Here is a 27,088-nt window from a genome sequence, read left to right on the forward strand (position 1 = left end):
CCAGCCAGACAGGAGAGGTCTGCTGCACCATGTAGGCAGCTCCGCCGATGTGGGCAGCTCCCTGGCGGCCGCTGCCCGGCGGCCGGGGATTGAACCAGTGCTGCAGAGGCTGTGGACAGCCTCGTAGGCTGCATCTTAACCCCTTGCACCATCAGGGAGGCCCTTTAAGTAAACATCTTGATTTTCTTATATTTATGATTTTTGTATTTGTAAATTTTATTTGTATTACTCATGTCGTCTACATTCCTATGATGATTCAAAGGAGACCAGAACCTCTTCAGTGCTGATGTTCTCCTAGAGTGCATTAGATATTTTGACATATTTCAGCAAAAAAAAAGTCACAAAACAAAATCTACACTGGTCTATATATGTACAAAAAGATCTGCTATCCAGACTTTTCCAGTCTACAGTTACACATTAAAATATAAATATCAAATACATTTTTCTTCCTTCATGAGATAGCCAAAGGAAAAAATACTTCATGATTGTGGTTACTATTATTTAATATTCCCCATGTTTCATTTTTTCTCATTTATACAGTGACAGTGGGGTTATTAAGCTGGCAACATATTTGTAATGATTAGATGTAGAAAGGGATGAAAATTATTCAGTGTGTACAAATCGTAGGCCCTCAATCAAAAAAAAAAGGATAGATGATTAATAGATAGATAATAGGTAGAGAGATGACTGATAGATGATAGAGAAATGATAGATGTCAGTGGGAGGAAGGGAAGGGGAGAGAGAGGGAGGGAGAGAGAGAGAGAGAGAGAGAGAGAGAGAGAGAGAGAGAGAGCCATTTCCTTATGTATGGATGTGGAGTTCTGGAGTTTCTGATCATTTTCTTTAGGTATAACCATTTAACTTTTTACTTCCATCATTTAAATGTATACCAGGTGCAAGTGTCCTACCATAAGAGTACTGATTTTTTAAACGTTTATAAAACGCTTCTCTTGAATCTGATTTGTTACAAAGGAAATGTCAGTTAGGGAAAATGTTAGGCTTCACGTTATCTACGATCAAATAACCTTGCTGAAGTTCTGGAGGAGGCACGTCTCTAATGCACATGCCTGTCTGTACAAGACTCAGGAACCTGATCTTCCCAAAGCAGCCAATCAGCAGAGTTCATTGCCACCACACCCACCGGCCCACCGGCTGTTCCCAGGGATTGGAGCCAATTTGTCTGCTTTCCTACCAAGTTGAGTTGCTGTGAATTAATTCTTCCTGGAAATTTCTGCAAATCTAATGGACATGCAACATGTCCATTGTGCAGACCACTCCCAAACCAGTTTCATATTAAAAACATAAAATAATGACTCTAACTCTTGATTATTTTGAATTTGATGTCTGTTAACCTGGGAAATCATTTTTAAATGATTATAAGCAGCAGCCTTCTCTTTAGCAATTACATAATTCTTTTCTTTTTTTTTTTTTGGCAGTTCTCTAGAAGGCACGAAAGTGCAGGTTGGCTTAGTTGTCTTAGCAACTGTTACTTATCTGTGAAAATAAGATGCATGTATTATACATAAGAATATTCTATGTAAGATAGTAGGAATTTTTGTACTATCATTTGTTTATATGTCATTTACACATTGGTCACATCCAATGCAACTGTACTTCTCGTGCTATTTTTTTAAATTTAGAATTTACTACATAATTTCTGAAGGACTGCCAAATCATAGTCATTCACCCCCTATATCGTCTGTTTGGTCACTTCTAAATTTCTGAGCCATTTAATTTTGGGCAGGTTTCAAGATTCCTCTATGTGCTTTCTAGGATAGAATTAAGGTGTATAATTGTTTGATAATTGCACTAAAGATGATATATTGTGGCTGTAGCCTTTAATGCATAAACTTAAAGATAAAATTCTATCTATAAAGCAACAAACTTTGAATTATTGGGGTTTTAATAGGTGTCTTTCATTTTTGAGAAAAACTTAAAATGTAAGCCTTCTTAAAATTGTATAGTTTTTCATCCTTCAAGCTACAAATGTAGATTTTGTGTGTGTGTGTGTGTGTGTGTGAGAGAGAGAGAGAGAGAGAGAGAGAAAGAAAGAGAGGTGAATAGAAGAGGGCATTAAAGAAAGTAAGAGAAAGAATTCAACACAGAAAATGAATTAGAGGTTTTGATATAACTGTTTCTCAGATGTAAAGTGGAGAGTGATATACTTAGTCCTTCCTGGCTAATGCAAATTTTTAATATTTAAAAAGATATTTGAAAATATTATGAGAATTTTGGCAAAAACCAAATAGCTAATGTAATTTCATTCTTATTATTTATTATACTTGGATTCCTCAACACATTTAAAAAATATTTCACATCCCATAAAGCCTACCCATTTAGGGTGTACAAGTAAATTTTTTTTGCATATTTACCCTGTTGTACAACCATCACAATAATGTAATTTCAGGACACTTTCATCACAAACCCCCAAACACTTGTCCATCCTCTCCCTTCGCTAATTCCCAGTTCCAGGCAACCATGAATCTACTTTCTGTCTCTACAGATTTGACTATTTGTGGATATTTTATATAAGCAGAATCACACAATGTGTTTTCTGTGACTGGCTTTTCTCACTTAGCATAATAATGCAGTTTTAGATTATGTGACTTCCATTTTCTGCCTCTGAGGATACAAAGATATCTTTGCACTCCTTGATGAGTTTGAGTGTTGGGTAGAATATACTTGAGGCAAAAATCAGAAATTAGAGCAAGAAGCTTTCACAACCACATTTTGCCAGTGTTAAAACACCAAATTGTGCAAGTACAAACTCCAGAACAATGTGTGCCTGTGAGTGTTTAAATTTGCACTGTCCAGGAGAATTTTTCATGGGGGGGGGGCAGGGGCAAAGAGACAGGGGGGTGGAGGAGGAAGGTGGTCACTGCAAACAAGATCCATCAAAGCAGGAGAGGGTTTAAGCACCTCCTAAATGTGGTTTAACAGCTTAACTTTCCCTCCTTGGAAAACTGGTGATTGCAAACTATTTAACAGAAATCCAGCTAGTCCGTACTCGGGCGTGCACAGGGGGCCCTGGAGAACCAGCCTCTTCTGCAAAGCAAATAGGAGCCTCACAGTGAAAGGAAAATTTCCCTCCTGCCCTTTCCCTCTCTTCTCTTTGGCAGGGATTCTCATTACAGTTTGCTAAACATTTGGAAGTGAATTTAGGGCCCTCCCCCCAACTTGTGATTTTATAGCCAATAGGTGATGAGGGTTATTTGCATATTTCCAGTCACAAATGCGGTGGTGGGGTGGACGGTATCAGACTCCATTCGATTCCTCCACCTCCTCCGAGGAAACTTGCCCCTTAGAGTCGCCCTCCCGCCTCTTTCCAGGGCCGCTTTGCCCCCTGCTCCCCAGTCCTTCAGCCTGCTCCCTCCACAGGCTGGTGCAGCCCCGCGCCGGCGACTCCTGCCGAGGGACGCGCCCGGGATGGAGCGCAAAGCGCTGCTCCTGGCACTTCTGTGCGTGTGGTTCCCGAGTCTGACCGCCGACAGTAAGTTGTGGGTGCAAAGCCCCCTCCACCTGCAGACCCGGCCCTGGGGCACGTGCCCGCGTTCGGAGAATGGGCAGGAGGAAGCGGCGAGGGGCTGCGGGTGCCCGGGGGACTCCCGGGCGCTGCCCGCGCGCTCGCAGGTCCCCGCACCGTGGCCCGGGCGCGGCTCTGCACGGGGCAGCGCAGGGCTGGGGGGCCGCGGGAGCGGCGGGGGCGGGAGAGAGAGGGGGGAAGGCAGGACTCTGCGGGAGTAACCTTCCCGCTTGAGGGGTTCTGGAATGAAAGGCACGCGGGCCATTGTGACCCTGCTCGGCCGCGGCCTGGGCTCGGGCGCGCCGGGGAGGGCGCGGGCAGACCGTGGCCCCTTCTGGAGAAGTGGACCCCGGGCCGGGGACGGCACCTGAAGAGCGTGGTCACTGCCTCCGCGTCCAGGGCGGGTAGCGCGCGGGGATGCGTGGCGTGGAGTCTCGCAGAGTTGAGGGCGCCGGGGAAGCCCTCCTGCTTCACTCTGTCCCAGGGTCCCGAAAACCCTGCAAAAGGTTGATTCCCCGGGAAACGAGACTCAGAGATAAGCAGACTCGGGCGGGGTTGGGGGGGGTGGTTGCTGATTGCTGATTTGGTGTTGCCGGGTTTGCTCTTCGCTCCCCTTCGGGTCCTCTGGCGAGCAGACTCCGCCAGCCCAGCCCCACTACGGAGCCGGGAGTCCCCGCGCCTGGGGCTGCAGAACTGGGGTGCAGAGGGCGTCGGCAGGGGCGTGGAGACTGGGGGTTGCACTCCGGGCGCAGGCGGCTCGCGGGGTTAGGGGTTAGGGCTTCCGGACTGGGAGAATTTCTTTATTGCAGGAAAGATGAGCGCCCGGCCGGAGACCTGCCTGCAAGAGAGGCAGCCTGGCAACTTGAATCTTGGTTCCACTGATAGACTATAGCACTGAAAAAGCAATTAAAGCAAGACAGAAATCGAAGCAGCATTTTCTCTGCCTTCTCTAGGTGGGGTTGCAAATAGGGCCTTGGCGCTTATGTGTGGCAGCAGGGGCCGCAGGGGCTGAGTTTCCCAAGGCTTTGCTGCCTGAAGGCATATTTTGCCACTGAATTGTAGAAGATCATTTTTGTTAGGTTAAAAAAAAAAAAAAAAAAAGCAGGTTCCGCCATAGCTGAATTGGATAAAAAGACAAGTTTCTTTTTTTGTCGAATCAGTTTGAGAATAACAGAGTTTCCATCCTAAACTTAAGGAGTGGCCCTCGATAGTGTTTTACACCGTCCAAAAAGATGGTTGGAACAAAATTGAAATTATGATTTCAAAACGTATGTCATAGAATAATGTCATTTTTTAGCATAAAACACGCAAATCTATGTTGTCCAGTTTAAATTTTTGCCTCCGTCCTGTAGAAGTTCCTGACCCCGAATATCTTGGACCTCTCTGATTTAGATTCCTCGACTCCTAAAATCGAGAGTTTGGACCAAACCAAATTCTGTTAGGCCCCTTGAATTCTTACTCTTTTATTATTTCATGGACACAAAAGTGAGGAATAAAGTAAATTGGACCAACACAAGTTTTTCTGGCTGTAAATGTATGAAGAGAGAAGTAATTTTTAAGTAGACTTGAAATTAATCCCTCTCATCCTTCACCCTTATTGTACCAACCTCCTTCATATTATACCTCCGCCAACACAGCAACTTTTCACCTTGTTTTTATTCCTAATTGAGTTCATCTAGGCAGAATTTCCAAGCAGAAAAGTACAGGTGTGAGGGAACTATAAGCAGCACCTACTCTGAGCTCTGACAATTCTTATTCATTCTCAATTTCTTTCCAGGAAGAGTGTGAGGGTAGGAGGCAGTGCCCTCAGGCACTTTGTTCTTGGAGCTGCCGCAATCTTGATGTGGCTCCACTATGATACCTGACCTAGGAGACGAGCGTGTGGTCAGGTCTATTTGACTGGTTTTAGGGATTTTCCAGTCTTACATTTGAGTTCCACATGATGGGTGATGACAGAAAACAGCAGATGCCCTTTGGAATGGAGCAGAGCTCAGCAAGGGAGTGATTGGTTAACAGCTGTATTGAAAGATGGCGTCACACACTAGGGAAGAGTTAGAATGGAAAATTTTCATTTTCTTTCAGTCATGTATTTTTGGCTCAGCCGCCAATTATTGCTTCATTTGAGGCAGAGAAAATTGGACTATACAATTTATTGCTCTATTTTTTATTTATTTTTTGCTATTAAAATGGAAACTAAATCTGTTTGTCACATAAATTATTAGATTAGAAAATCTGAAAAGATTAATAGGGTCAGTAAGACAAATAAATGATATTTTTCCCCTCACCAAATTGACCATTTACCAATTCAACTTGTGTTTTGGCATTCCATAGAAACTAACGGAGTCAGTAACTATGACCTTCTGTCTCAGAGAGGACCTGGATTACTGATGAAGTCCTTTTGGAGTGGGGTGTGTGTGTGTGTGTGTGTGTGTGTGTGTGAAAGACAAAGAGAATGTAGAAACTTCAAAGAGAATTACAACATGATGGGACTCTTGTAGTTTGTGTCTCCATATAAATTTTAATCATATTTATCTAATAACTGTGAACTGTATTTGGAATATCATTCCTAGGATGCTCAATGCTTCTTTCCATCAACAATAATGTACTTGATAAATTAACCTTTAAAGTGTATTGGCTTCTCAGTCTAATTTCTGTTGAGTTATCATCCACATGCAGATAAATCCCTTGTCTTTATTTATACACTTAGTTTTTTTTAGCTATCTGTTTGGGAATTTATGTCAGCAAATACATTAGGTTTTTATTTGCCTGGTACCCGAATATTTCTCCTTAGTGATAATGACATGTTTGATAGGACCAGGTTGTCATGGCGGCACTGATGGGTAAACAATATTTAGGATAGAGGTCCTTATGAAGAGTATACCTAGTTTTTTTTTTAAAATATTGTAATGTAGCTTTCATTTCTAGAGGGGCCTCATAAAAGGCCCTTCTTCCCTTTGAAGGAAAAGTGTGTAAGTGCAGAGTCACTAATATTTACATGCAGGGAAAGCAATAATTCCTTTTTTTTTTTTTTAAACAAAGCAGTAATTTCTTAAGTAATAAGTCAGATCAGTTCATTGGCGAGCCAGGAGCAATCCCTAAGTACAATGGCACATCTAAGCATACTGACTACATAGTTAGGGTCCAACTTTCTCCTGTCTGTCTGTGACTTCAGTTAGCTTAGTATGCACTGGTAGAGGGTTGAACAACACATTCATCTTTAGGCTGCAGAGACATCCTTGAGGGCTTGCAAGCACCTGTGATATGAGCATTGCTAACATAACACTAGAGAGAAGGAAAGACTGATGAGGTGTTAAGAATATTTATGACTTTATAGCTTTGAAGTTACAGTTTCAAATTTTGCATTGTGAAAAGAGAGTATGTTTAGATCAAAGATTTATAAGTATGTCTACATAACCTCAGTTATTTATCTCTTGAAAGTTTTGAAAATTTAAATCTAAAATCTATAAGTTATTATCTTCTTATAGTGAATGGATAGGTTTGTCTTATTTTTTACTTTACAAGAAATTAAACAATGTTACCGAATGTAACTTCCTTCTGATCTGGCTTTGCTTCTTAAAAGTCTCATTTTACTTGCAATACAATTTAATCCAAGTGTTCACCATGATAGCACATGTACTGTCTGTCTACAGACACCCTGTGAAGATTTATCAACAATTATATTTATTATCTAGAGAGTCAAAAGAAAGGCTAAACTTTTCTTTTTCTCCTTACTCATGCTGAGATAAACTATGAGGAACCAAAGTGAATTCTTTCTGAAACCAGTTTTGCAGTAGTTTTTAAGTTTTGACTTTGTGTGGAAGATTGTAAAGACACATATGAGAAATATTTGAGGGGAAAAAATCATGGTTTATACATAAAAATGGTATTTTTGAACAGTACATTAAATAATTTTTAAAATATTTTGAACTGGTATATTTTGCCGTGGGGCTGGGAACAATTCCATATAAAAGCTTTCTCATGCTTCCAACTTTTCTTGCTACTAATATATCTACAATTTATGCTACTGAAAAGGAAAGAACCTTCCCTGAAACAAGTCTTAGTGTACACTATTGTGGGAAAAGATTCCTTTGATGTAATCAGAAATTTAAAACATGTGAAGTAAGTGGAGCTACTGGCCATGAGCCAGTGCTTTCTAGGAGAATGAGTTTTGAACTGGAATAGGAGAAAAGGGCTCCGGTCCTTACTCCCTCGCTATTAGGAGCATAACCTTTGCCATCATGTAAAGTCATATCTTGGGAGAAGACTGAATTAGCTAAGGAATTCCCGAATAGCAGCGTACCTACTTGAAATGGTGTGCATGAAAGACACACACACACACACACACACACAGAAAGAGCAAATAGAAAGCACAGCAGTGGTCAATATTTCTGAACTCATGGTTACTTAAGGTCATTTCTGTCAACTTTGATCACCAATAGAGGATCAGTCATTCTCTTGAAGTCCACATTCACTTAAAAAAAAAAATAGAGATAAAAGTGGTTTTGGTGGTTGTTGCTTCTGAAGCTGAAACATATCATTCTAGCAAATTAAACAAACAACTCCCCAATTAACCTTCTGCCCAACTTTCTTTCCTCCTCGGAATTACAGGAGGAAGAGATTTTATGGACATTGAAAGTAAATTTGCTCTACGGACTCCTGAAGATACAGCTGAGGACACCTGCCACCTTATTCCTGGAGTGACAGAATCGGTGGCTAATTGCCACTTCAACCACAGCAGCAAAACCTTTGTGGTGATCCATGGCTGGACAGTAAGAGACTCTTTAGGAAGAAACAGATGGCTGGGAACCCATGATGGGTCTCCTATCCTGTACTATTCCCTGCTTTCTTATGGCTTTGCTTTAAGCTTGACTAGAGGCAATGATAGGTCTGGGTGAGACTGAGGAATGTTAACATAACAGGTTCACGAGTAGCTCCTGAGACAGTGCCAGCCTTCCTTCTATCACCGTGCTGGGTTGGTGCCTTTTAGTCAGCTATTCCTGTGAGGTGGGAAAACAAGGCTCTGTTCAACTACAGAGGAGAATATAGGTTACCACTGCAGGGAGCCGATGAAATCCTGGCACAAGCCTGATTTCAAAGATCCTTTCCTAAGGAAGACAGCCTCTAAGAGTGAGGGGAGGCCTGCAGTAGAGTGAGGAGATGTTGGTTCTGGTTCTGACTTTGTCATTCTCTGTCTGTGATGTGGATCAAGTCACACCTCTGAGCCTCAGTTTACTGATTTGTAAAGCAAAGAAGTTGAACTAAACACCCCTCCAACATTTTCTAACTGTAAGCTTTTACTGAGTTTTTCTAGAAATAAAAGAGGGCTACCGAGGGAACAGCCAGGCAAGATGATTAGAAAAAGTGAAATCTATGGTCAAAATTACTTTTAAAGTATATGAAGTTGTTTTCTCCAAATATGCCAGGTAGTAACTTTACATGTTACAGTTCTTGCTTAACTATTTTACTTGTTTTGCTTTTTCAATTTTCAATCCCTAGTGAGCAGATTTCACTGTTCATTAAAAAAAGGACTTAAAGATAATGGATGATTAGAGATATTATTTTTCCATTATGTCAGAGTTTGTGAATATGGTAATAGATACTACAATCTAATGAGATGAATTAGCAAATCATTGCTACATACCCAGTCCTAATTTCCTTTCCCATATAATTTAAGTGGCTTTGTTATTTATAGTATTGGACAATTCACACAACTTTTATGGAAATGATGTAACTACTATCAATTCACAGGAGTTTAATAAAATACATCTAGAGTTAACTGTAAATTTACTATCTTATAGTTGCATCTGATAAAAAATTAAATATTCACATTCTTAACATAAATCTTATAGCTTGAGAGATTTAAATGAAAAAGTAATCTGTTGGTTTTGAAGATATTTTAATTGCATATAAAACTTGGCTTTTAATACTTTAAAAAGTTTAATAAGCATTTATATGGCAGGGATAAATTCATTATTTCAGGCATCACCATCTTACTATCTTTGAGAGGATTTTATACTTTAGGAAAATTTGAAAAACATGTTTCTTTTTTAAACTAAGAGGATATAATATCTGTCTATAGTGCTGGTTTCCATCGTGTATCCACTGCCCACCAAGCCCACTTGTATGCCTCACAATGTCCTGGTAATTTGTGCCTAAGCTCAGAGTCCCAGCTGCCTGAGGCTGTTTCATCACACAGAGCTGGCCGGTCTGAGCAATAGCTGATACAGCCAGGCCGGATGGACCACCGACCACAGCTCATGCCATGAGCTCCTTTGCTGGCTCAGCTGAACCACCTGGTGCAGGTAGTAAAGTGGACTTCAGTTCAGCTGTGGGTCTGAGAATCAAAGGTTTTAAAAGTTGGTACTGATTTAAGAAACCTCCAAAGATAACCTCAGAAGATAATACCTCTTCAGAGCTAAAGTAGGTGAATTTTTTGATTTTCCACCATGTTTATAGTTAAGTACAGCAGTATTTTGAATTGACTTGAAAAACAAAAATTGCTTAGTTGTTACGCAGCTTATAGAGGTATCAGTCCCTGGAAGAGTAAGCTGGGTCCCTTGACCTTTGACAGTCTGCCTAACTTAGAAACATGGATAGTACAGAAAAACACCAAAACTAGATGACTGGATCAAGAAGATGTGGTACATATACACAACAGAATATTACTCAGCAATCACAAAAGATAAACTCATGCAGTTTGCAGCAACATGAATGGAGCTAGAAGGGATCATGCTCAGCGAAATAAGCCAGAAAGAAAAAGAAAAATACTGGATGGTCTCACTCATAGCAGGAATTTAGAAAACCTAAATAAGGGACCAGGAAAGACTAATTAATACAAAGTAAAAATCAAAATCAACAAGCAACAATAAACTAGAGACACACTACGGTGGGGGTGGGGGTGTGGTGTCAGGGAGAGGAAGGATTAGAGTCAAAATAAGAGGGGGTGCAATTATATGGGGAATATAACCAAAATTAAAATGCATAACATACATTGTGCAAAAATGAAAAATGATGTAAGAATTATATAAAATAAAATATTAAAAAAATAGATTAAAAAAACCCTTATAGTAGGGGTTTAGAGCAAACGTTTTCCTGCCTTATCTGAGGTAAGCTGCTCAGTGACTCAAGGGTATAAGATAAAAGGAAGTGAAGAGTGTTTTCTGTTTTGTCATGAGTAAGGCAGAAGAATGCTTAGCATATAGTGTGCATTCTAGGGAAGCAGCTTTAGACACCACTGTCCTAGAGCTGGGCCATCTGCTTGGGCTTCATGGGCCAGTATCTGATGTACAGGGTTCTCATTGTGATGCATGAGGACCTCACACTAGGCAGGAAAAGGGAGTGATTATGTTTGCATTCTGAAGGAATTGTATCATCCTCCCTTGGAAGGCATCTGTGAAAGTGGCCAGTCCCCAACCTCAAAGAGAGAATAAAGCACACAGGACTAATTTCTCAGCGTTTTGGGCTAGGTGGGGGTTATAGCTGGTTCCCTCAAAGACCCAGGATGCACTCAGACTTGAAGCAGTCTCACCAAGACATGTGCAAAGATATTTAAATAAGTTCCTAATGAGCTACTTCACCTTTGTACCTTTTCTTCTTTGTTTTCTGTTTGTGTTTGAAATAGTTAAAGAGCTGACATTTTAACACTGCAAGTAGTAGGTTGGGGACCAGAATGGTCACAAGAAGTAATTTACAAGGTGAAGGGTAGCTTCAAGATCATCTGAATCTTTTGTTTACTTGGTGACCTAGTAAGGTGCCTATGTTCCTAGAAGCAATTAGTGGAAAGCTGGGACTAGAAGAAACAACTCCTAAGTCACAGTCTTGCTTTTTCCCACCACAGAACACAGTAATGTCCTGAAGAGTTTGTTAGTATCAGGAGTGAAGTGAGAGCTCATGTTTTGATAGTTTTGGTTTAGAAAATAGATAAAGATGGAAATAAATCTGAAAGAAATACCACTTAAGATGAAAGTTCCAAGATGAAAGTTCCAATTCCCTTAGTGAGGGAATTCAACTTCCTTTTTATCGAATTACTCTAAGAATATAGGTTTTGCAGATCTCCCCCAAAAGCCAGCTTAAACATGGATTTCAGGATCTTGTTGTCCACTGAGTACACAAATTGGGTAACCTTTACTGACTACAATACGATCTTCTCTGAGGATATATTAGGGGTGGGTGAATTTGAGAATTTAAATCCGATTGTTGCCATAGCAAGATGGTATGGGATTTTATAATCTGCAGGTTTTAATGTGTTTAAATTATTTTACAGTGTGCATCTTTGTGAAGATGTTCAACGTCTCCTCTCTAAAAGCATGACTCAAAACTCAACATAAACAGAGTTGACTTAGCAACCTCATAGCTCTTTTGTTTTTGAATATGGGGGCCTTCAATGACAAGAAGCCAAGAATTATAGTTGGCAGTATGCATAATTCCAAACAAGACCAATATGGGAAATGCAACTATTAAAACTCATTAACTTTCACTCTGAAAGTTAAGAAATTTGAGAGAATTATGAAAAAACTCTAAGCTGAAGCTGATCATTTTCTTATGTATTGAGAAATTGCTAAGCAAACTTACTTTCTCTTACAATATGCTTAAAAATACTTTTTTGCCATTAGCACATCAAATGTATTAACATTGATATGCCCTCAAATAATTGTTAGGAAATTCGTAAGTCTAACTGAAAGTAATTAAATTAAATTTCTTTTCAAATAGTCTGTTATTCTGGTACAAAGTTTTATCCCATTCAGATTGATCTTTCTGTTTGATATTATGAGTTACTGAAGTTTTACTACAATTATAAAATATATCCAGATGAACTAACAATTATTGCTACAAAATTTCCAGAAATTAATTATTCTCTGAATCTAGGTTTCATTCTACTCTACTACTCCAAAATTTCTGTTTCTGTCCACCAATATAATAAAGAATAGTTTGTCAAGTGGAAACAAAGTATTGGATAAAACTATTCAAATTTTACAGCAAACCTTAGGTGGTACCAGGACTAAAAGAATTGAGGAAGTATAAAAGTACAATCAATCAGTGGCTTAAAGCACATACTAATCCAAAAAATTTTTGAACAAAAATAAAAAAAATAAGGGCCTCCCCTGGTGGCGCAGCAGATGAGCGCTGGGTTGCGAGGCTGCCTGCAGCCTCTGCAGCGCCAGTTCGATCCCCTGCCACCAGCAAGGGTCCCACAAATAAATAAATAAATAAATAAATAAATAAAGTGCTAGAACTCATGCTAAAAGATCATGCTCAATTATGTGTTTTAAGTATTCTTTCTAATAATTACTGATTTTTGTTATTTTAAGATACTTTTAAAATGCAGCATCAACTATAGAATTATGTATTTTCAAAAATGATTACTATCAAGATCTTATTTTTACCAATTTCAATTCTTACCAATTAACAGAAGTATTTAAAGGAAGGATACAGAGTATAATATAAAATCATGTTCCTCTGAATATGATGAATACAGAATATTTTATCACTATTACTTCTGAATCATAATATAGTTTTTGAAAAAAAATTAAAAAGATAAAATTACAAGTGTGGTAAGCCCCAGTGTGCCATTTCTAAATTCAAGATCTTTTGCATAGCCAACTTGGCTTCAGAAGGAGCAAGCACAAGTCTCTTTGTGTTTAATTTTTGTGTCAATTAAAGGCCTTCCTTATGGACTTTTTTGTTTTTCAATTTAATGTAGGTGTATTGGGTTGACAACTATAACAAGTTTGTAGATTGATATTTTAAGAAATGTTTTGTTTACCACTCTTTTCAGGTAACAGGAATGTATGAGAGTTGGGTGCCAAAACTTGTGGCAGCCCTGTACAAGAGAGAACCAGACTCCAACGTCATTGTGGTGGATTGGCTGTCCCGGGCTCAGCAGCACTACCCTGTGTCTGCAGGGTACACCAAGCTGGTGGGAAATGATGTGGCAAGGTTTATCAACTGGATGGAGGTGAGGCTGGGGAAGGGCTCTTAACTGTCCAAGAGAGAACTCTCATCTAGAGCTGGGCAAATGACTGGTGGTCTTTGTTCCTTTTCACTTAGATACAGATATTTTCTGGAGCAATTCAACCCTTCAGAATGAGCATAGTCATTTTTTAGATGACTATGATAGAATGATTAAAATTATAAAATCCTGCCTTCCCTGTCTTTTGATATTTTCATAGTGAACAGATCCGCTGACCCCAAGAGTCAAGTAGGCAGAACAAGCAAAAGTTTGTTATTTCAGGACAGAGGGGAGATGTCATGTTCAGCCAAATACTTCCCAACCAGTTGATTAGCTCATGGAAGTTTTATCTTGACTTTGACCCTTGTTAGAAAACCAATCCTTTTGACAAAAGTATTAATAGTACTTATTCCTTAGTGTGTTTAAGGATCTAGATTTTTTGTTGAGGGTTGAGAGAAATGAGAGTTGAGCTAGGAAAGGAAGATCTATAAGATATGAGATTGGGACTCCCTGGTGGCAGAGCAGCTGAGCGCTGGGCTGCAAAGCTGCCTGCAGCCTCTGCAGCACCGGTTCGATCCCTGGCCACCTGCAAGTGTTCCACATGGTGTGCAGATCTCTCCTGTCTTGCCTGCTGCTCCCCTCAGCAGTGTCCTCTATATGTCTGCCTGTTCTGCTCCCCACTCTGGCTCTGGTGAATTCTCTCACCCTCCCACGCTTCTTCTGACTGTACCCAGTGCTTGTATAAATAAATAATCTTTAAAAAAAAAAAAGATATGAAGTTGCTGAAGGTCAGGTGTTCTGAATTTGGTGTCAGTTTTATCCACTTGTCAGCCTCTAGAAACTACCTTAGAAAGGTCTCTTAGAGTTGAAAGGAAGCTAGTATTCTGGCAGGGCCAAATAATTTAAACCAGATCCTCGGAGGAAAAGAGTAAGCTATGTTAATTGGACTAACTATTAAAGGATAAATATTCTTGACTCTTGCTAGTCAAGAGAGTGAACTAGGGAAACTCAGATCTCCTTCTTGGGCCTCAGGCTTCTCATCTCTTGAATGAGGAGGTGGATCATATGTGCCTGCGGTCTCTTCCCACTGTAATATTTTCTCATTACAGAGGTTGCTTGGATAAACTTAAAGTGACACAGTGAATTTAGAATATGGAATAATAGTTTAAAGTCAAATATGTTTGTATTTGTATATCTGTGCATCTCTGTATATGCTCTATATAAACTGGCATATATAATCTCGTGTTGATATTTTTTCTTTAACAACATATTTGAATTAGAAAGCTTTTTTACACATATGAAATTGTATTATGTAGAAATATATATTTATATGTATTTATGTTATATATGTATGAATATGTATATGTGTATATCTATCACTATATCTCAGTAGACACATATATCTATATAGAGATATATCATATACACATATATGTGTACATGAATACATACATATGATATGATTTCAGACATGGAAAACTTAATTTAAAAATGTTCTAGAGGCCTCCCTGGTGGCACAGGGGTTAAAGTCTCAGCATTATCAAGCTATTGCCAGCTACTGTGGCCTGAGTTCCATCCCCAGCCAGGGAGTTAACCCACATGGTGCAGAAGACCTCTCCTATCTTGCCTGGTGCTCCCCTCAGCAGTGTATTTCTAGATCCACGTGTTCTGCTCCCCACTCTATCTCCAGTGAATCCTCTGAACCACTGCACCTCTGGCCTGCACTCCAGTTCTTCTATGCATAAATAAAAAAAAGTTATGAAAGAGAAAAAAATCAAAGTACATTTCTCTTGTTACACAAAATTAAAATAAGTAGTATTGATTTCAGTATTGCCTATATTTTGAAAACAATGTATGCATATTTGCATTCATTTTATTTCCTTTAGTTTTCATCTTTGGCAAAGAACTATAAGCACCCTTTTTCCTTTTTCTCTTCCAAAGGAGGAATTTAACTATCCTCTGGACAATGTCCATCTCTTGGGATACAGTCTTGGAGCCCATGCTGCTGGCATTGCAGGAAGTTTGACCAAAAAGAAAGTTAACAGAATTACAGGTAAGCAAATGGTCATTTGTCTTTTTTAAAAAAAAAGATTTATTTAGGGCCTCCCCTGGTGGTACAGCGGTTGAGCTTTATTTATTTATTTATTTATTTTATAAATAAAATAAATATTTTTGAAAAAGATGTATTTATTTATACAAGCACTGGGTACAGTCAGAAGTGTGGGAGGGTGAGAGAATTCACCAGAACCAGAGCGGGGAACAGAACAGGCAGACTGACGAAATACACTGCTGAGGGGAGCAGCGGGCGGCAGGAGAGGTCTGTGCGCCAAGTGGGACCCTCACCAGTGGCCGGGGATTGAACCGGCACTGCAGAGGCTGCGGGCAACTTCACAACCCAGTGCTCAACCACTGCACCACCGGGTAGGCCCTAAATAAATCTTTATAAAAAAAGATTCATTTATTCATAAAGACTAATTATAATAAAGCAAAAATCAAAATCAACAAGCAACTATAAATCAGAGACACACTACAGGAGAGGGAGGAGGGAGTAGGATCAAAACAAGGTGGGGTGGGAATTGTATGGGGACTATAACCAAGATGAAAATGCACATATTTTGCAAAAATGAAAAATGATGTAAAAAATATATAAAATTTAAAAATAATAAAAAAATTAAAAAAAATTATTTACTCATGTGTACAAGAACCAGGGTATAGGCCAGATGTGTGGGAGGGTGAGAGAATTCACCAGAGACAGAGTGGGGAACGAGGAACAGAACAGGCAGACTGACTAAACACACTGCTGAGGGGAGCAGCGGGTGTGACAGGAGAGGTCTGCTGCGCCATGTGGGTATCTCCCCGGCTGGCTGGGATCAAAACCATGCTGCAGAGGCTGCAGACAGCTTCACAGCACTGTGCTCAACTTCCTGCACCACCAATAGGCCCAGTCATTTGTCTTATCACAAAAGAATTGAGATGTTCATCGCTCTGAAAGAGAATCAGACTGTTTGTCAATACCTATATTCGTGTAGATCTTTTGGGTATGTCCAGTCACCTGATTATCTCACAGGGGACTCTTTCTAGAGTAAGATAAATATAAGGTTTTTGCTCCCATGGGCTTACTAGCTACGAGCAGTAAAACAGAAATAGAGCCAATAGTATCTCTGAGAAACCTGCTCCTCCCATACTTCTTTTTCGTGCTGTATTAGTGTAATGCATACAATACTTCTTACATCAGTGCCTGGAAACAAGAAAAAGGACCAATACAGAGACCATTTGGGAAAAACAAGAGTCATCTTGGCAGTGTAAATTAGATGGTTTGGCATCTACCAAGAGGAGAAGAAAAGAAATCTCCCACTGTTTAAAGGTCTTCTCACCAAGTTCAGAAATAATTTACAATGGGAAGTCAAGTCATCTTGAGTGAAAAATTGCTCTATGGTCCTAGTTTAATGACTAAAATTTCATTTTTCGACTAAAATTTCATTTTAGAAGGATCACTAAACCTACTTTTGTGACACTTAGTAATTTAAAGATTCAATTGTTACAGGCTAAGAACTAATAAGAATCTATGTGGCTTCCAGTCACATTCAAATAGTGAGAAATGCAATGCTAAGTGATACTTGTGAAGAATAAAACTAATGGAGATTGAAAAATCTATGAGACCTTTTTCTTTTTGTTTCATTTAGGCTTAGATCCAGCTGGACCTAACTTTGAGTATGCGGAGGCTCCAAGTCGTCTTTCTCCTGATGATGCAGATTTTGTAGATGTCTTACACACATTCACTAGAGGATCACCTGGAAGGAGCATTGGAATCCAGAAACCAGTGGGGCATGTTGACATTTATCCTAATGGAGGGACTTTCCAACCAGGATGTAACATTGGTGAAGCTATTCGTGTGATTGCAGAGAAAGGTCTTGGAGGTATATATGATTTAGAAGTTAATTGAATGTAAATTTTGTTAATTCTTACAAATCCAGTGTCCTACCTATTCTCCACAAGAACACAGTTTAAATATACATATTAGCCAAGATATGTTTCTGAAGAAGTCTGTCATATTCAACATGGTCACCTAAGAATCTAATCCTTTCCTGTGATCAGACAGTTTATCTTTTATGTACTGTATTATAGACTATATTAACTACTTGCAATAATAAAAAAAAAAGAAAAGATGAAATTTAAACAAAACTCTACTACCCCTGGTAAGAACAACATAAACTATTTGGTCACACATTATTTTACTTTTAGTTGCAAAGCCAGGAGAATGATTTTGAATCTTACTGAAAGTAAAGGAGGTGTTACTTAGTTCAAATTTCCTTGTTAGCCTTTTAAAGAGACATGAACATCAAAAACAAATCACCATTCTCCAATAATAAATCCTCTAAAACTTTAAAGAAATATGATTTAACAATCTTTAATAATGTTAGTTGTGGTAAAATTATGATTTAAGGGACCTCTGTATACTTTGTAGACAATGGGACCTACCTGTATTCAGTATAGTCAGGTTTTTTGTGAACATGTTATGGAACTTAAAGAGAAATGTAATCATTTTCACTTGTCACAAAACTTTATCATAATAGATGCATTCCTTTTTTTTAAAGATTCATTTTATTTATTTATGCATACAAGAGCTGGGGTATAGGCCAGAGGGGTCGGGGGTGGTGAGAGGATTCACCAGAGACAGACTGGGAGCAGAACAAGCAGATCTATTGAAATACGAGACAGGAGAGGTCTCCTGTGCCATGTGGGTAGCTCCCTGGCCAGGGAACTCATGCTGCAGTGGCTGCTGATAGCTTCAGAGTGCTGAGACTTAACTCCTTATGCCATCAGGGAGGACCAATAGATGTATTCTTATGAGATTACTGGCTATCTCTATGATTCATTTAATGTAAACATCACAACCCTCATTTAGACATAGTAACTATAATAAAATACTGTTCCTTTAACAATGATGCCTTTTATCATGTGGTTTCTAGTAGTACATTTCTAGGAGTATCTACAAGTATTAGATGCTTTCAATATAAGAGAAGGATGCAATAAATTGAAAGAAATCAGCCTTTACCTTGGATGCCTCTTGTTATAGCTTCATAAACATATTAACATATTGAAGACCAAAGAAAAGTCAAAAGTACACTCTAAATTTGCACTTTTGACACTCTGAAATGTAGGTGAGCAGTTATCTTGGATCTATATTCAAGGATTAATAGGGCTAGATCATGAGGTCATTTTATTCTAACACCATAGTTAAACTAAGACGATTATTCATTATAGACTTACATGAGTTGGAATGTTCTTATCTCTCTGATTCCTCAGATGTGGACCAGCTTGTGAAGTGCTCTCACGAACGCTCCATCCACCTCTTTATCGACTCTCTGTTGAATGAAGAAAATCCCAGTAAGGCCTACAGGTGCAATTCCAAGGAAGCCTTTGAGAAAGGGCTGTGCCTGAGCTGCAGAAAAAACCGTTGCAACAACTTGGGCTATGAGATCAATAAAGTCAGAGCCAAAAGAAGCAGCAAAATGTACCTTAAGACTCGTTCTCAGATGCCCTACAAAGGTAAGTGGAGACTATTGGAAATGAGGAAAATCAGTTAGTCCTATTTTTTAAATCAGATTGTGTCACATCTAATATTTCTGTCTCTTGCAACAGAGATAATGAAATGAATGTTACTAAACAACAAGCCCTCACCTGGGTTTCTGTTGGTAGAGAGGGAACTGCACTGATCCATCTTACAGAAGTTCTTAATTCTTATTGTCAGTAAGACATAGTGCACAGCTCACACTGTTCTCTGCAGTGGTCCTGCTTGCCACCCTCTTCTGTAATTTTGACCTTTCACATGAACCAGACTATCAGCACCAAGCCTGGAGTAAATTTGAAGCCATCAACCAGGGTCAGCAAACTATGACCCTTCAGCCAAATTCATTCCACCACCTGCTTTTGCAAATAAAGTTTTCTTAGAACAGGGCCACCTGCAGTCATTTCTGTATTGTCTAAAACAGAGAGTTCAATAGTTGGAACAGAATTGTATGATCCACAAAGTCTAAAATATTTACTTTCCTGTCCATGACAAAAAGTTTGCCAACTCTTAAACTTTTCTTTAAGTGAAGGCAAGAATCATTTGCATTTTAAAGTGTGGCTATTCCTGGGAGAGTTGATTTCAAATTTGGTATCTGTTTAGAACAAGACCTAAAATAATCAAGGAGATGAGAAGAAATATTCAGATAAATCTGGCAATGGGAACTAATATCAGAAAGGCTGGTTCATTTGGACTGCAGGTGGAATTCCCAGGGATGGGATGGTATTAAAGAACAATTTGCCAAGGTAAATTACTTCTGATAGAGGCACCCACTTAGGGGGAGATTTGCTAGTATCTGTAGATGTACATTCAGTGTCCCAGAGATTTGGAACACCTATAATTCAAGGAAATATTTTAGACAATGAGGGAACCCTTAGTTTCCCTGGTTCTTTAGAACCAGGAAATGTGTGTTTTGTACAGAGGAGACTGTAGTCTTCTGAAGACCCAGGTGGGGCTCACTCATTCCCAGTCTCCCTTGTGGTGCCACTCTGTGCCCTCAGTGTGCTCTGGGGCACTTCTGCAGTCTCAGCTAATCCCACTCTTGTTTGTGGTACTGACTGAAGGGTTCTGTTTAACCCCAAACTGTGCTTCTCTTTACCCTTTTATTTGCTGTGTCTATTTCCCCCAAACTCTGTTTTTTTTTTTATTGTGTCTTAAGCTTGCTGCCTTTCCTACCCCTTTAACCTTTCTCCTATCCCATCTACCTGGATTTTTGGTTGGGTGGGGTAAAGAAGGGGAGGGATGTAGAAGTTCAGGTACCTGCTTCCAGAGGTGGTCTTAAAACAGGAAAAATGATGTAAAAATATATCAAATTTAAAAATAATAAATAAAAATGGATTGTGACATCAAAAAAATAAAATAGGACACTTCAGAAACTGACTTTGCAAGACAGTCCTTACAGCCTCACTGATGAGTCAGTGACATAAGTTTTATTGTGCGTCTACTACATACCTACTCTGTTCTAGGTAGTTGGGGAATGTAGGGAATGAACATGACCCTCTGATTTGAAGGAGATTACAAATAGAGTCGGAGATCAGGCATACTCATGTAACAAGTGCCAGATATGCTTGCTGCAGATGCTAAGGAACAAGAGAGCCAAGGAAGGGTAGAGCCCATGAAGAAGGAACTGTGTGTGTTTTGGTCTCTTGCTTTGATCTCCCTAGTAGTCCATCAAAGATGACTCCTTTCTAGGACTACTAGTTCAGATACATTTGCATTTTTCCTATCCACAAGAAAACCCTATGTTTCTGAAAGAGTAGAATTCAAGGTCTGAATTTTATAGTAACAAACCCTGTATAGACTTGAAAAAATATTTCCAAGCCGCATCGATACTTGTGTGTTTGGTCACTAGTGAGATGGGGTCTGTGTTCTGAATTCCAGCTTGTTTGAGGGCTGTGTTGTTTCCATAGAGATTTATCAGCACTTGTTCTACTTTCACCCCTACAGTCTTCCATTACCAAGTGAAGATACATTTTTCTGGGACTGAGACTGATACACAGACTAACCAGGCCTTCACAATCTCTCTGTTTGGCACCGTGGCTGAGAGTGAGAACATTCATTTTACCCTGTGAGTAGCCACATGACATTACTCCTAGTGTCTGGGTTCATTGGGGGCATTGCTGCCTGCTGTCACCATTGATCTGAGGAGCAGAGGAGGAAGGGGATACCTACAAAAATAAATAATCAGTAGAAAAATTTTAAAAAGCTATACGCAAGTGATGGTCATTGCATTGGCACATGACACAGTCGGTATCCAGCATTGAGACAATGGATAACTGAATTGTAGTTCACTTAAATCATATGACCTCTAAAGCTGTAGTTATAGAAAACTAGGCAAAACATGGTAAAAGTAGAAGGCAAAATATGAAGTGAATAGTGCTCACTTCAGCAGCATATATATTAGAATTAGAGCAATACAGAGAAGATTAACACGGCTCCTGGGAAAGGATCACATCCAGATTCCTGAAGGATTCCATATTTTAAAAATCCAGTGAACAAAGAGAATTGTGTGTACATTATGACTACAACAAACTAAATATATGTTTGTATATTAAATACAAATTGAAATATAATGCATGCAAATGAAAATGTCTGAATTATTGCCTATGAATATTTTTCTTTTAAAAATTGTATTAGTTCATATTGTTACAAGTTGGAATAAATTAAAGAGTATAGATATCTTAAAAGATACTAGATACCGGGGCCTACCCGGTGGCACAGTGGTTGAGCGCCGCTCTGTGAAGCTGCCCACAGCCTCTGCAGCCCTGGTTCGATCCCTGGCCCACTGGCAAGGGTCCCACATGGCATGCAGACCTCTCTTGCCATGCCCGCTGCTCCCCTCAGCAGTGTACTTCCTCAATCTGCCTGTTCTGCTCCCTGCTCTGGCTCTGATGAATTCTCTCACCCTCCCCCGCTTCGGACTCTACCCAGCGCTTGTATAAATGAATAAATCTTTAAAAAAAAAAATATATATATATACACACTAGATAGATACCATTGGTACCCATCTTCAGTATTTTGTTGGAATTTTATTTTGCATTTTTAAATATCCCCCAAATAATAAAGCTATCTATTGTGGGAGAAAGAAAAAAGAAAGAAAAAAAAAAAGAAAGAAAAACAAAAAGAAAAAAGGGGAAAAAAAAACCTTATTTCAAGAACTAATTAAATGTTATCTTTTTTTTTATTCAGGCCTGAAGTTTCCACAAATAAGACATATTCTTTCCTGATTTACACAGAAATAGATATTGGAGAACTGTTAATGATGAAACTCAAATGGGAGAGTGATTCATATTTCAGCTGGTCAGACTGGTGGAGCACCCCTGGCTTTTCCATTGAGAAGATCAGAGTCAAAGCAGGAGAAACTCAAAAAAAGTAATTAAATGCATTTTTCTTCGTTCATTTTAGGGTCACCCTAATAGTATTTCTGGAGCCTTCAACATTCAGGTGAAACTTTAGTAAGGTCTTTCCTTTCTTCCTTTCATTGATATTGAGTTACAAAACTGTATGGGATTCAAAGGCATGTGATCATACCTTCAATCCATACCGCTATCCTGGGGTATTTAGATTGTTTAAATAACTTGGCTATTGTAAATTAGAGTGCAGTACTCATAAGGGATCATTATGTCCTTTTAATTAGTGTTTTTGCATTCTTTGGGTAGATAGCTAGGATTGAAATTGCTGAATCATATGGTAGATCTATATTTAATATTTTGAGAAACCACCATGCCTTCATCTATACCAGTGGGACTAGTCGACATCCCCACTGACAGTGTATGAGGGTTCCTTTTTCTCCACATCCTGACTAGCATTTGTTGTTTCTGGTGTTTTTGATACTGGTCTTTCTCAAAGGAGATGGTATCTTGTGGTTTTGATTTACATTTCCATGGTGACAAGGGATGTAGAGCATTTTTAAATATGCCTGCTGGCCATCTGTATATTTTCTTCGGCAACATGTCTATTTAGTTCTTCTGCTCATATTTTGATTGTGTTCCTTGTTTTCTCTTGGCTCCTTTGTCATGGATTAACTGTCCATAGATGGGTGATTTATTTCTGGACTCTCAATTCTGTTCATTGGTCTATGTATCTGTTTTTGTTTCAGTATCATAATATGTATAGTTTGGAGTCTGGGAAAGTGATGTTGCCACTCTTGCCTCTTGCTTTGTCAGGATTGTTTTGGCTATTTGGGGTCGTTTGGACTCCATATGAATTTCAGAATGTCTGTTCTATTTCTTTGTAGAATGTCACTGAAACCTTGATTGGGATTGTATATTGAATCTGCATATTACTTTGTGCAAGATGGCCATTTTAACAATTTTCCAATCCTTGAGGGAATATTTTTCCATTTGTGTCTTTAATATCTTATAGTTTTCATTGTACAGGTCCTTTAATTCCTTTGTTAAGTTTACTCCTAGGTATTTAATTCTGTTGCCATTATGAATATGATTGTTTTCTTGATTCATTCTCCTCTAATTTGTTATTTGCATGTAGAAAAAAAAGATTTTTGTCAATTGATTTTATAACCTGTCACTTTACTGTATTGATTTCCTTTTTTTTTTTTTTTAGTGGAGTCTTTAAGGTTGTCTATGTATCATCTCCAAATAGTGAGTGTTTTAAAATCTTTCCCAACTTAGGTTCCTTTTTATATCTTCTGTTGCCAGTCCTCTAGCTGGGACTTCCAATACTATATTGTATAGTAGTGGTTAAAACATCCCTGCCTTGGGCCTCCCTTGGTGGCGCAGGGTGTTGAGCAGCCGCTGCAGCACTGGTTCGATCCCGGCCGGTGAGGGTCCCACATGGCATGGCAGACCTCTCCTGTCGCACCTGCTGCTCCCCACAGCAGTGTATTTAGTCAGTCTGCCTGTTCTGTTCCCCTCTCTGACTCTGGTGAATTCGCTTACCCTCCTGCGCATCTGGCCTGTACCCTGGTTCTTGTGTAAATGAATAAATAAATCTTTAAAAAAAAAAATCCCTGTCTTGTTCCAGATCTTAAAGGAAAAGCTTTCAATTTCTCACCATTGAGTATGATGTTGGTCATGGGATTGTCATAAATTGCCTTCAGTGTGTTGAGGTATGTTCCCTCTAGCCTCGGTTTTTTGAGCTTTTTTTTTAATCACAGATGTTGAATCTTAAATGCTTTCCCTACATCTGTTGATATAATCACATGATTTTTATCTTCCCTTTTGTTGATGTGGTAATTTACATTGGTTGATTTTCAGATGGAAGATGGAAGACCATCCCTGTGTACCTAGAATAAATCCCACTTGGTTGTGATATTTGATCCTCTTGATGTATTGTTTAACTTGGTTTATTAAGATTTTTTTGAGAATATTTTCATCTGTGTTCATCAAAGAAATGGCTTGTAATTTTCTTTTTGTGATCTTTTTGTCAGGTTTTGATAGAATGTGTTCAGAAGCATTCCTTCTTTCTCAATTTTTTTGTAAGAGTTTGAGAAAGTATTAGCTCACCTTTGAAAGTATAGTAGAAGTCTCTAGTGAAACCATATGCACATGGGCTTTTGTATTTTGGGAGACTTTGATTACTGTTTCCATTTCCTTGCTCATGATTGATTTGTTCAGGTTTTCTGTCTCTTCCTGATTCAGTTTTAGGGGGCTATCGATTTCTAAGAATTTGTCCACTTTGTCAATTTGTTAACATATAGATGTTTATAGGAATTTCACATGCTCTAAATTTCTGGAATGTTTGTTGTAACTCTTTTTCATTTCTGATTCTATTTATTGGAGTTTTCTCCCTTTTTATTCTTAGTGAGTCTAGCTAAAAGTTTACCTATTCTGTTTATTTTTACAAAAGCAAAACAAAACGACTTTTGGTTGCACTGATTCTTTAGACTCTCTTTATTTCTGTTTATTTTTCCAAATTGTTATTATTTCCTTCCTTCTACCACCTTTTGGTTTTATTTGTTCTTTTTCTAATGCCTTAAGGTAGGAGTTAAGGCTGATTATGTGAGCTCTTTCTAGTTACCTGATGTTGGCCTATATTGCTTTATATCTCCCTCTTAGTACTGCTTTTGTTCTTCTAATTGGTTGTGTCTTTCATTTTCATTCATCTCGAGGTATTTTTAAAAATTTCTTCCTTGATTTTCTTTCTTACCTAATGGTCATTCAGTAGTGTTTATATTCAGCATCCATATACTAAGGATTTTTCCTGCTTTCTTTTTGAGGTTTATTTGCCCTTTGATACCATTATGATACTTGATATGATTTCACGCTTCATGAATTTATTGACACTTGTTTTTTGATCCAGCATGTGGTCTATCCTGAATTTCCCATGTTAAGCTTTGTCTTTAAAACATATATGACATAATTAACCTATAATATTTTAGGAATTTTCTTTCATTATCATACTAGAAAAGTAATAGTATTTAGGCATTTAATGGAAGGAAAACGTAAGTCTTGAGTTGGTCAATTATTAAGTGATAGCTGAAATTAGAAGTCAGCTTCCAATTTAGTACTATTTTGTGTGAACACAAAGAAGTTATGGAAATAGCATCAGAGATCCACTTTGACATTGAAAGATTAAAGCTAACCTCTTTTAGACATGTGAGGTTATCCTTCCCAGAGAATCTCATCCTATCTCCCCAACCCTAACCCAACATATAACTATAAAATTTCATAGAAAGCCACTTAAGATTTAAACCTCAAAATAAATGTATAGGGATATTGCAGACTATCATATTTCATTTCATTAATAAAAATGACTCCTTAAATTATGATTAATCCATTATTTATTTTGGTAATTTTCTTTGACATGAAAAAAAAACAGAAAAAGAAAAGGTGAATATGGATGATATAAAAGCTGTGTAGGGCATTTGTTTCTCTTGCAGAGTCAGTTGGATTCCTGAAATCACAGTCTAAGGGTGGTAAAGCTGATAAGTTGATCTTGTTTCATTTCTTTGTAAAAGCCAAGACTTTGTGGCTGTGATTTTATGACAATTCCAGTTTTAAGTGTATCCTGTCTAGATTGATTAACTAGATTTATTGCTGGATTATGGGTTATACTCTCAAATAAACCTCTGATTCAGATGTATTGCTAACCAGGATGTCCTGACTATCAACAGTTAATAATTAATATCAACTAGTTAAATAGAATGAGCAGTTAGTTTTTAAATAGTCCTGACTGAACAAACATTTTTGAACAGTAGTTCTCATTGTTCCATATGGCACTTTCATTTTCTTCCCCAGGGTGATCTTCTGTTCCAGGGAGAAAGTGTCCTATCTGCAGAAAGGAAAGGCATCTGTGGTATTTGTGAAATGCCATGACAAGTCTCTGAATAAAAAATCTGGCTGGTAAGCACCATGGGCTAAACTCTTTTGGTCTCCTGAGCTTACATTCCAAGTTTCTGCTTAATAAGTTGGTCTTCACTCCATAAAGATCTGCACTGATTTTTGTGCCCAAAACCTCCAGGTTGTCCTGAAGGGTCAACCCTTCACTGATCCATTTGCTTTTGGTAGTACTTCCTCTGTTTTTGCTCTTTCTGCCAGCTCTACCCACATTCAGGTGCAATTTTTAGATTTTTTTTTTACTCCTTAAATTACCATATATATTCACTTCCTTTTTATCTGTATTATACACCCCTTCTCCCTTTACAAATTCTATGTTCAGAGGTTGTAGCATAAGTTAGCGGTAGTCATTGTGGATGCATTTCTTCTCAGGATGTCTCCAGGGGAGCGAAACACCATGTAGTCCTCATTTCTCCAAATGCCAGCAGACTCCAGGCAGAGAGCCAAAGGGGCAGCCTGTAGACATGAATCTCAACACTGCCAAAGATGAACTAATGAAGTTAGAGCATAGGGGACAGTTCTCGTTTCCATCACAAAACAACTCCCTGGCTCTCTCCCACCTGACATTTAAAGCTAATCCACATGGCAGCTGCCAGCTGAATCTTTCCAGAGAGTCATTCCTAAGTAGAGACTAAGCATGTGATTTTCCCTATCATGAACTCCCATAATACGTCATTCTCTTGCTCTAGCCATTCTCTTGGTTATTGTCAAGTGCCAATGGGTTACGTATATAAAGAAGGGCAAGCATA

At 38.7% G+C, this 27,088-nt stretch overlaps 1 protein-coding gene across 1 annotated transcript; it reads left to right on the plus strand.

The window, feature by feature from the left end:
• Positions 1-3,426: 3,426 nt before the first annotated feature.
• On the plus strand, positions 3,427-26,349 carry LPL (lipoprotein lipase; the record flags this gene model as incomplete). The annotated part of the gene is made up of 9 exons (XM_084245563.1): positions 3,427-3,490; positions 8,117-8,292; positions 13,299-13,478; positions 15,414-15,525; positions 17,156-17,389; positions 18,780-19,022; positions 20,989-21,109; positions 22,231-22,413; positions 26,241-26,349. The coding sequence occupies 9 exons, from the start codon at positions 3,427-3,429 to the stop codon at positions 26,347-26,349; spliced, it is 1,422 nt and encodes a 473-aa protein (XP_084101689.1).
• Positions 26,350-27,088: the final 739 nt, after the last annotated feature.

This window comes from Talpa europaea (assembly GCF_964194135.1).
Source record: "Talpa europaea genome assembly, chromosome: 10".
Lineage (NCBI taxonomy): Eukaryota > Metazoa > Chordata > Mammalia > Eulipotyphla > Talpidae > Talpa > Talpa europaea.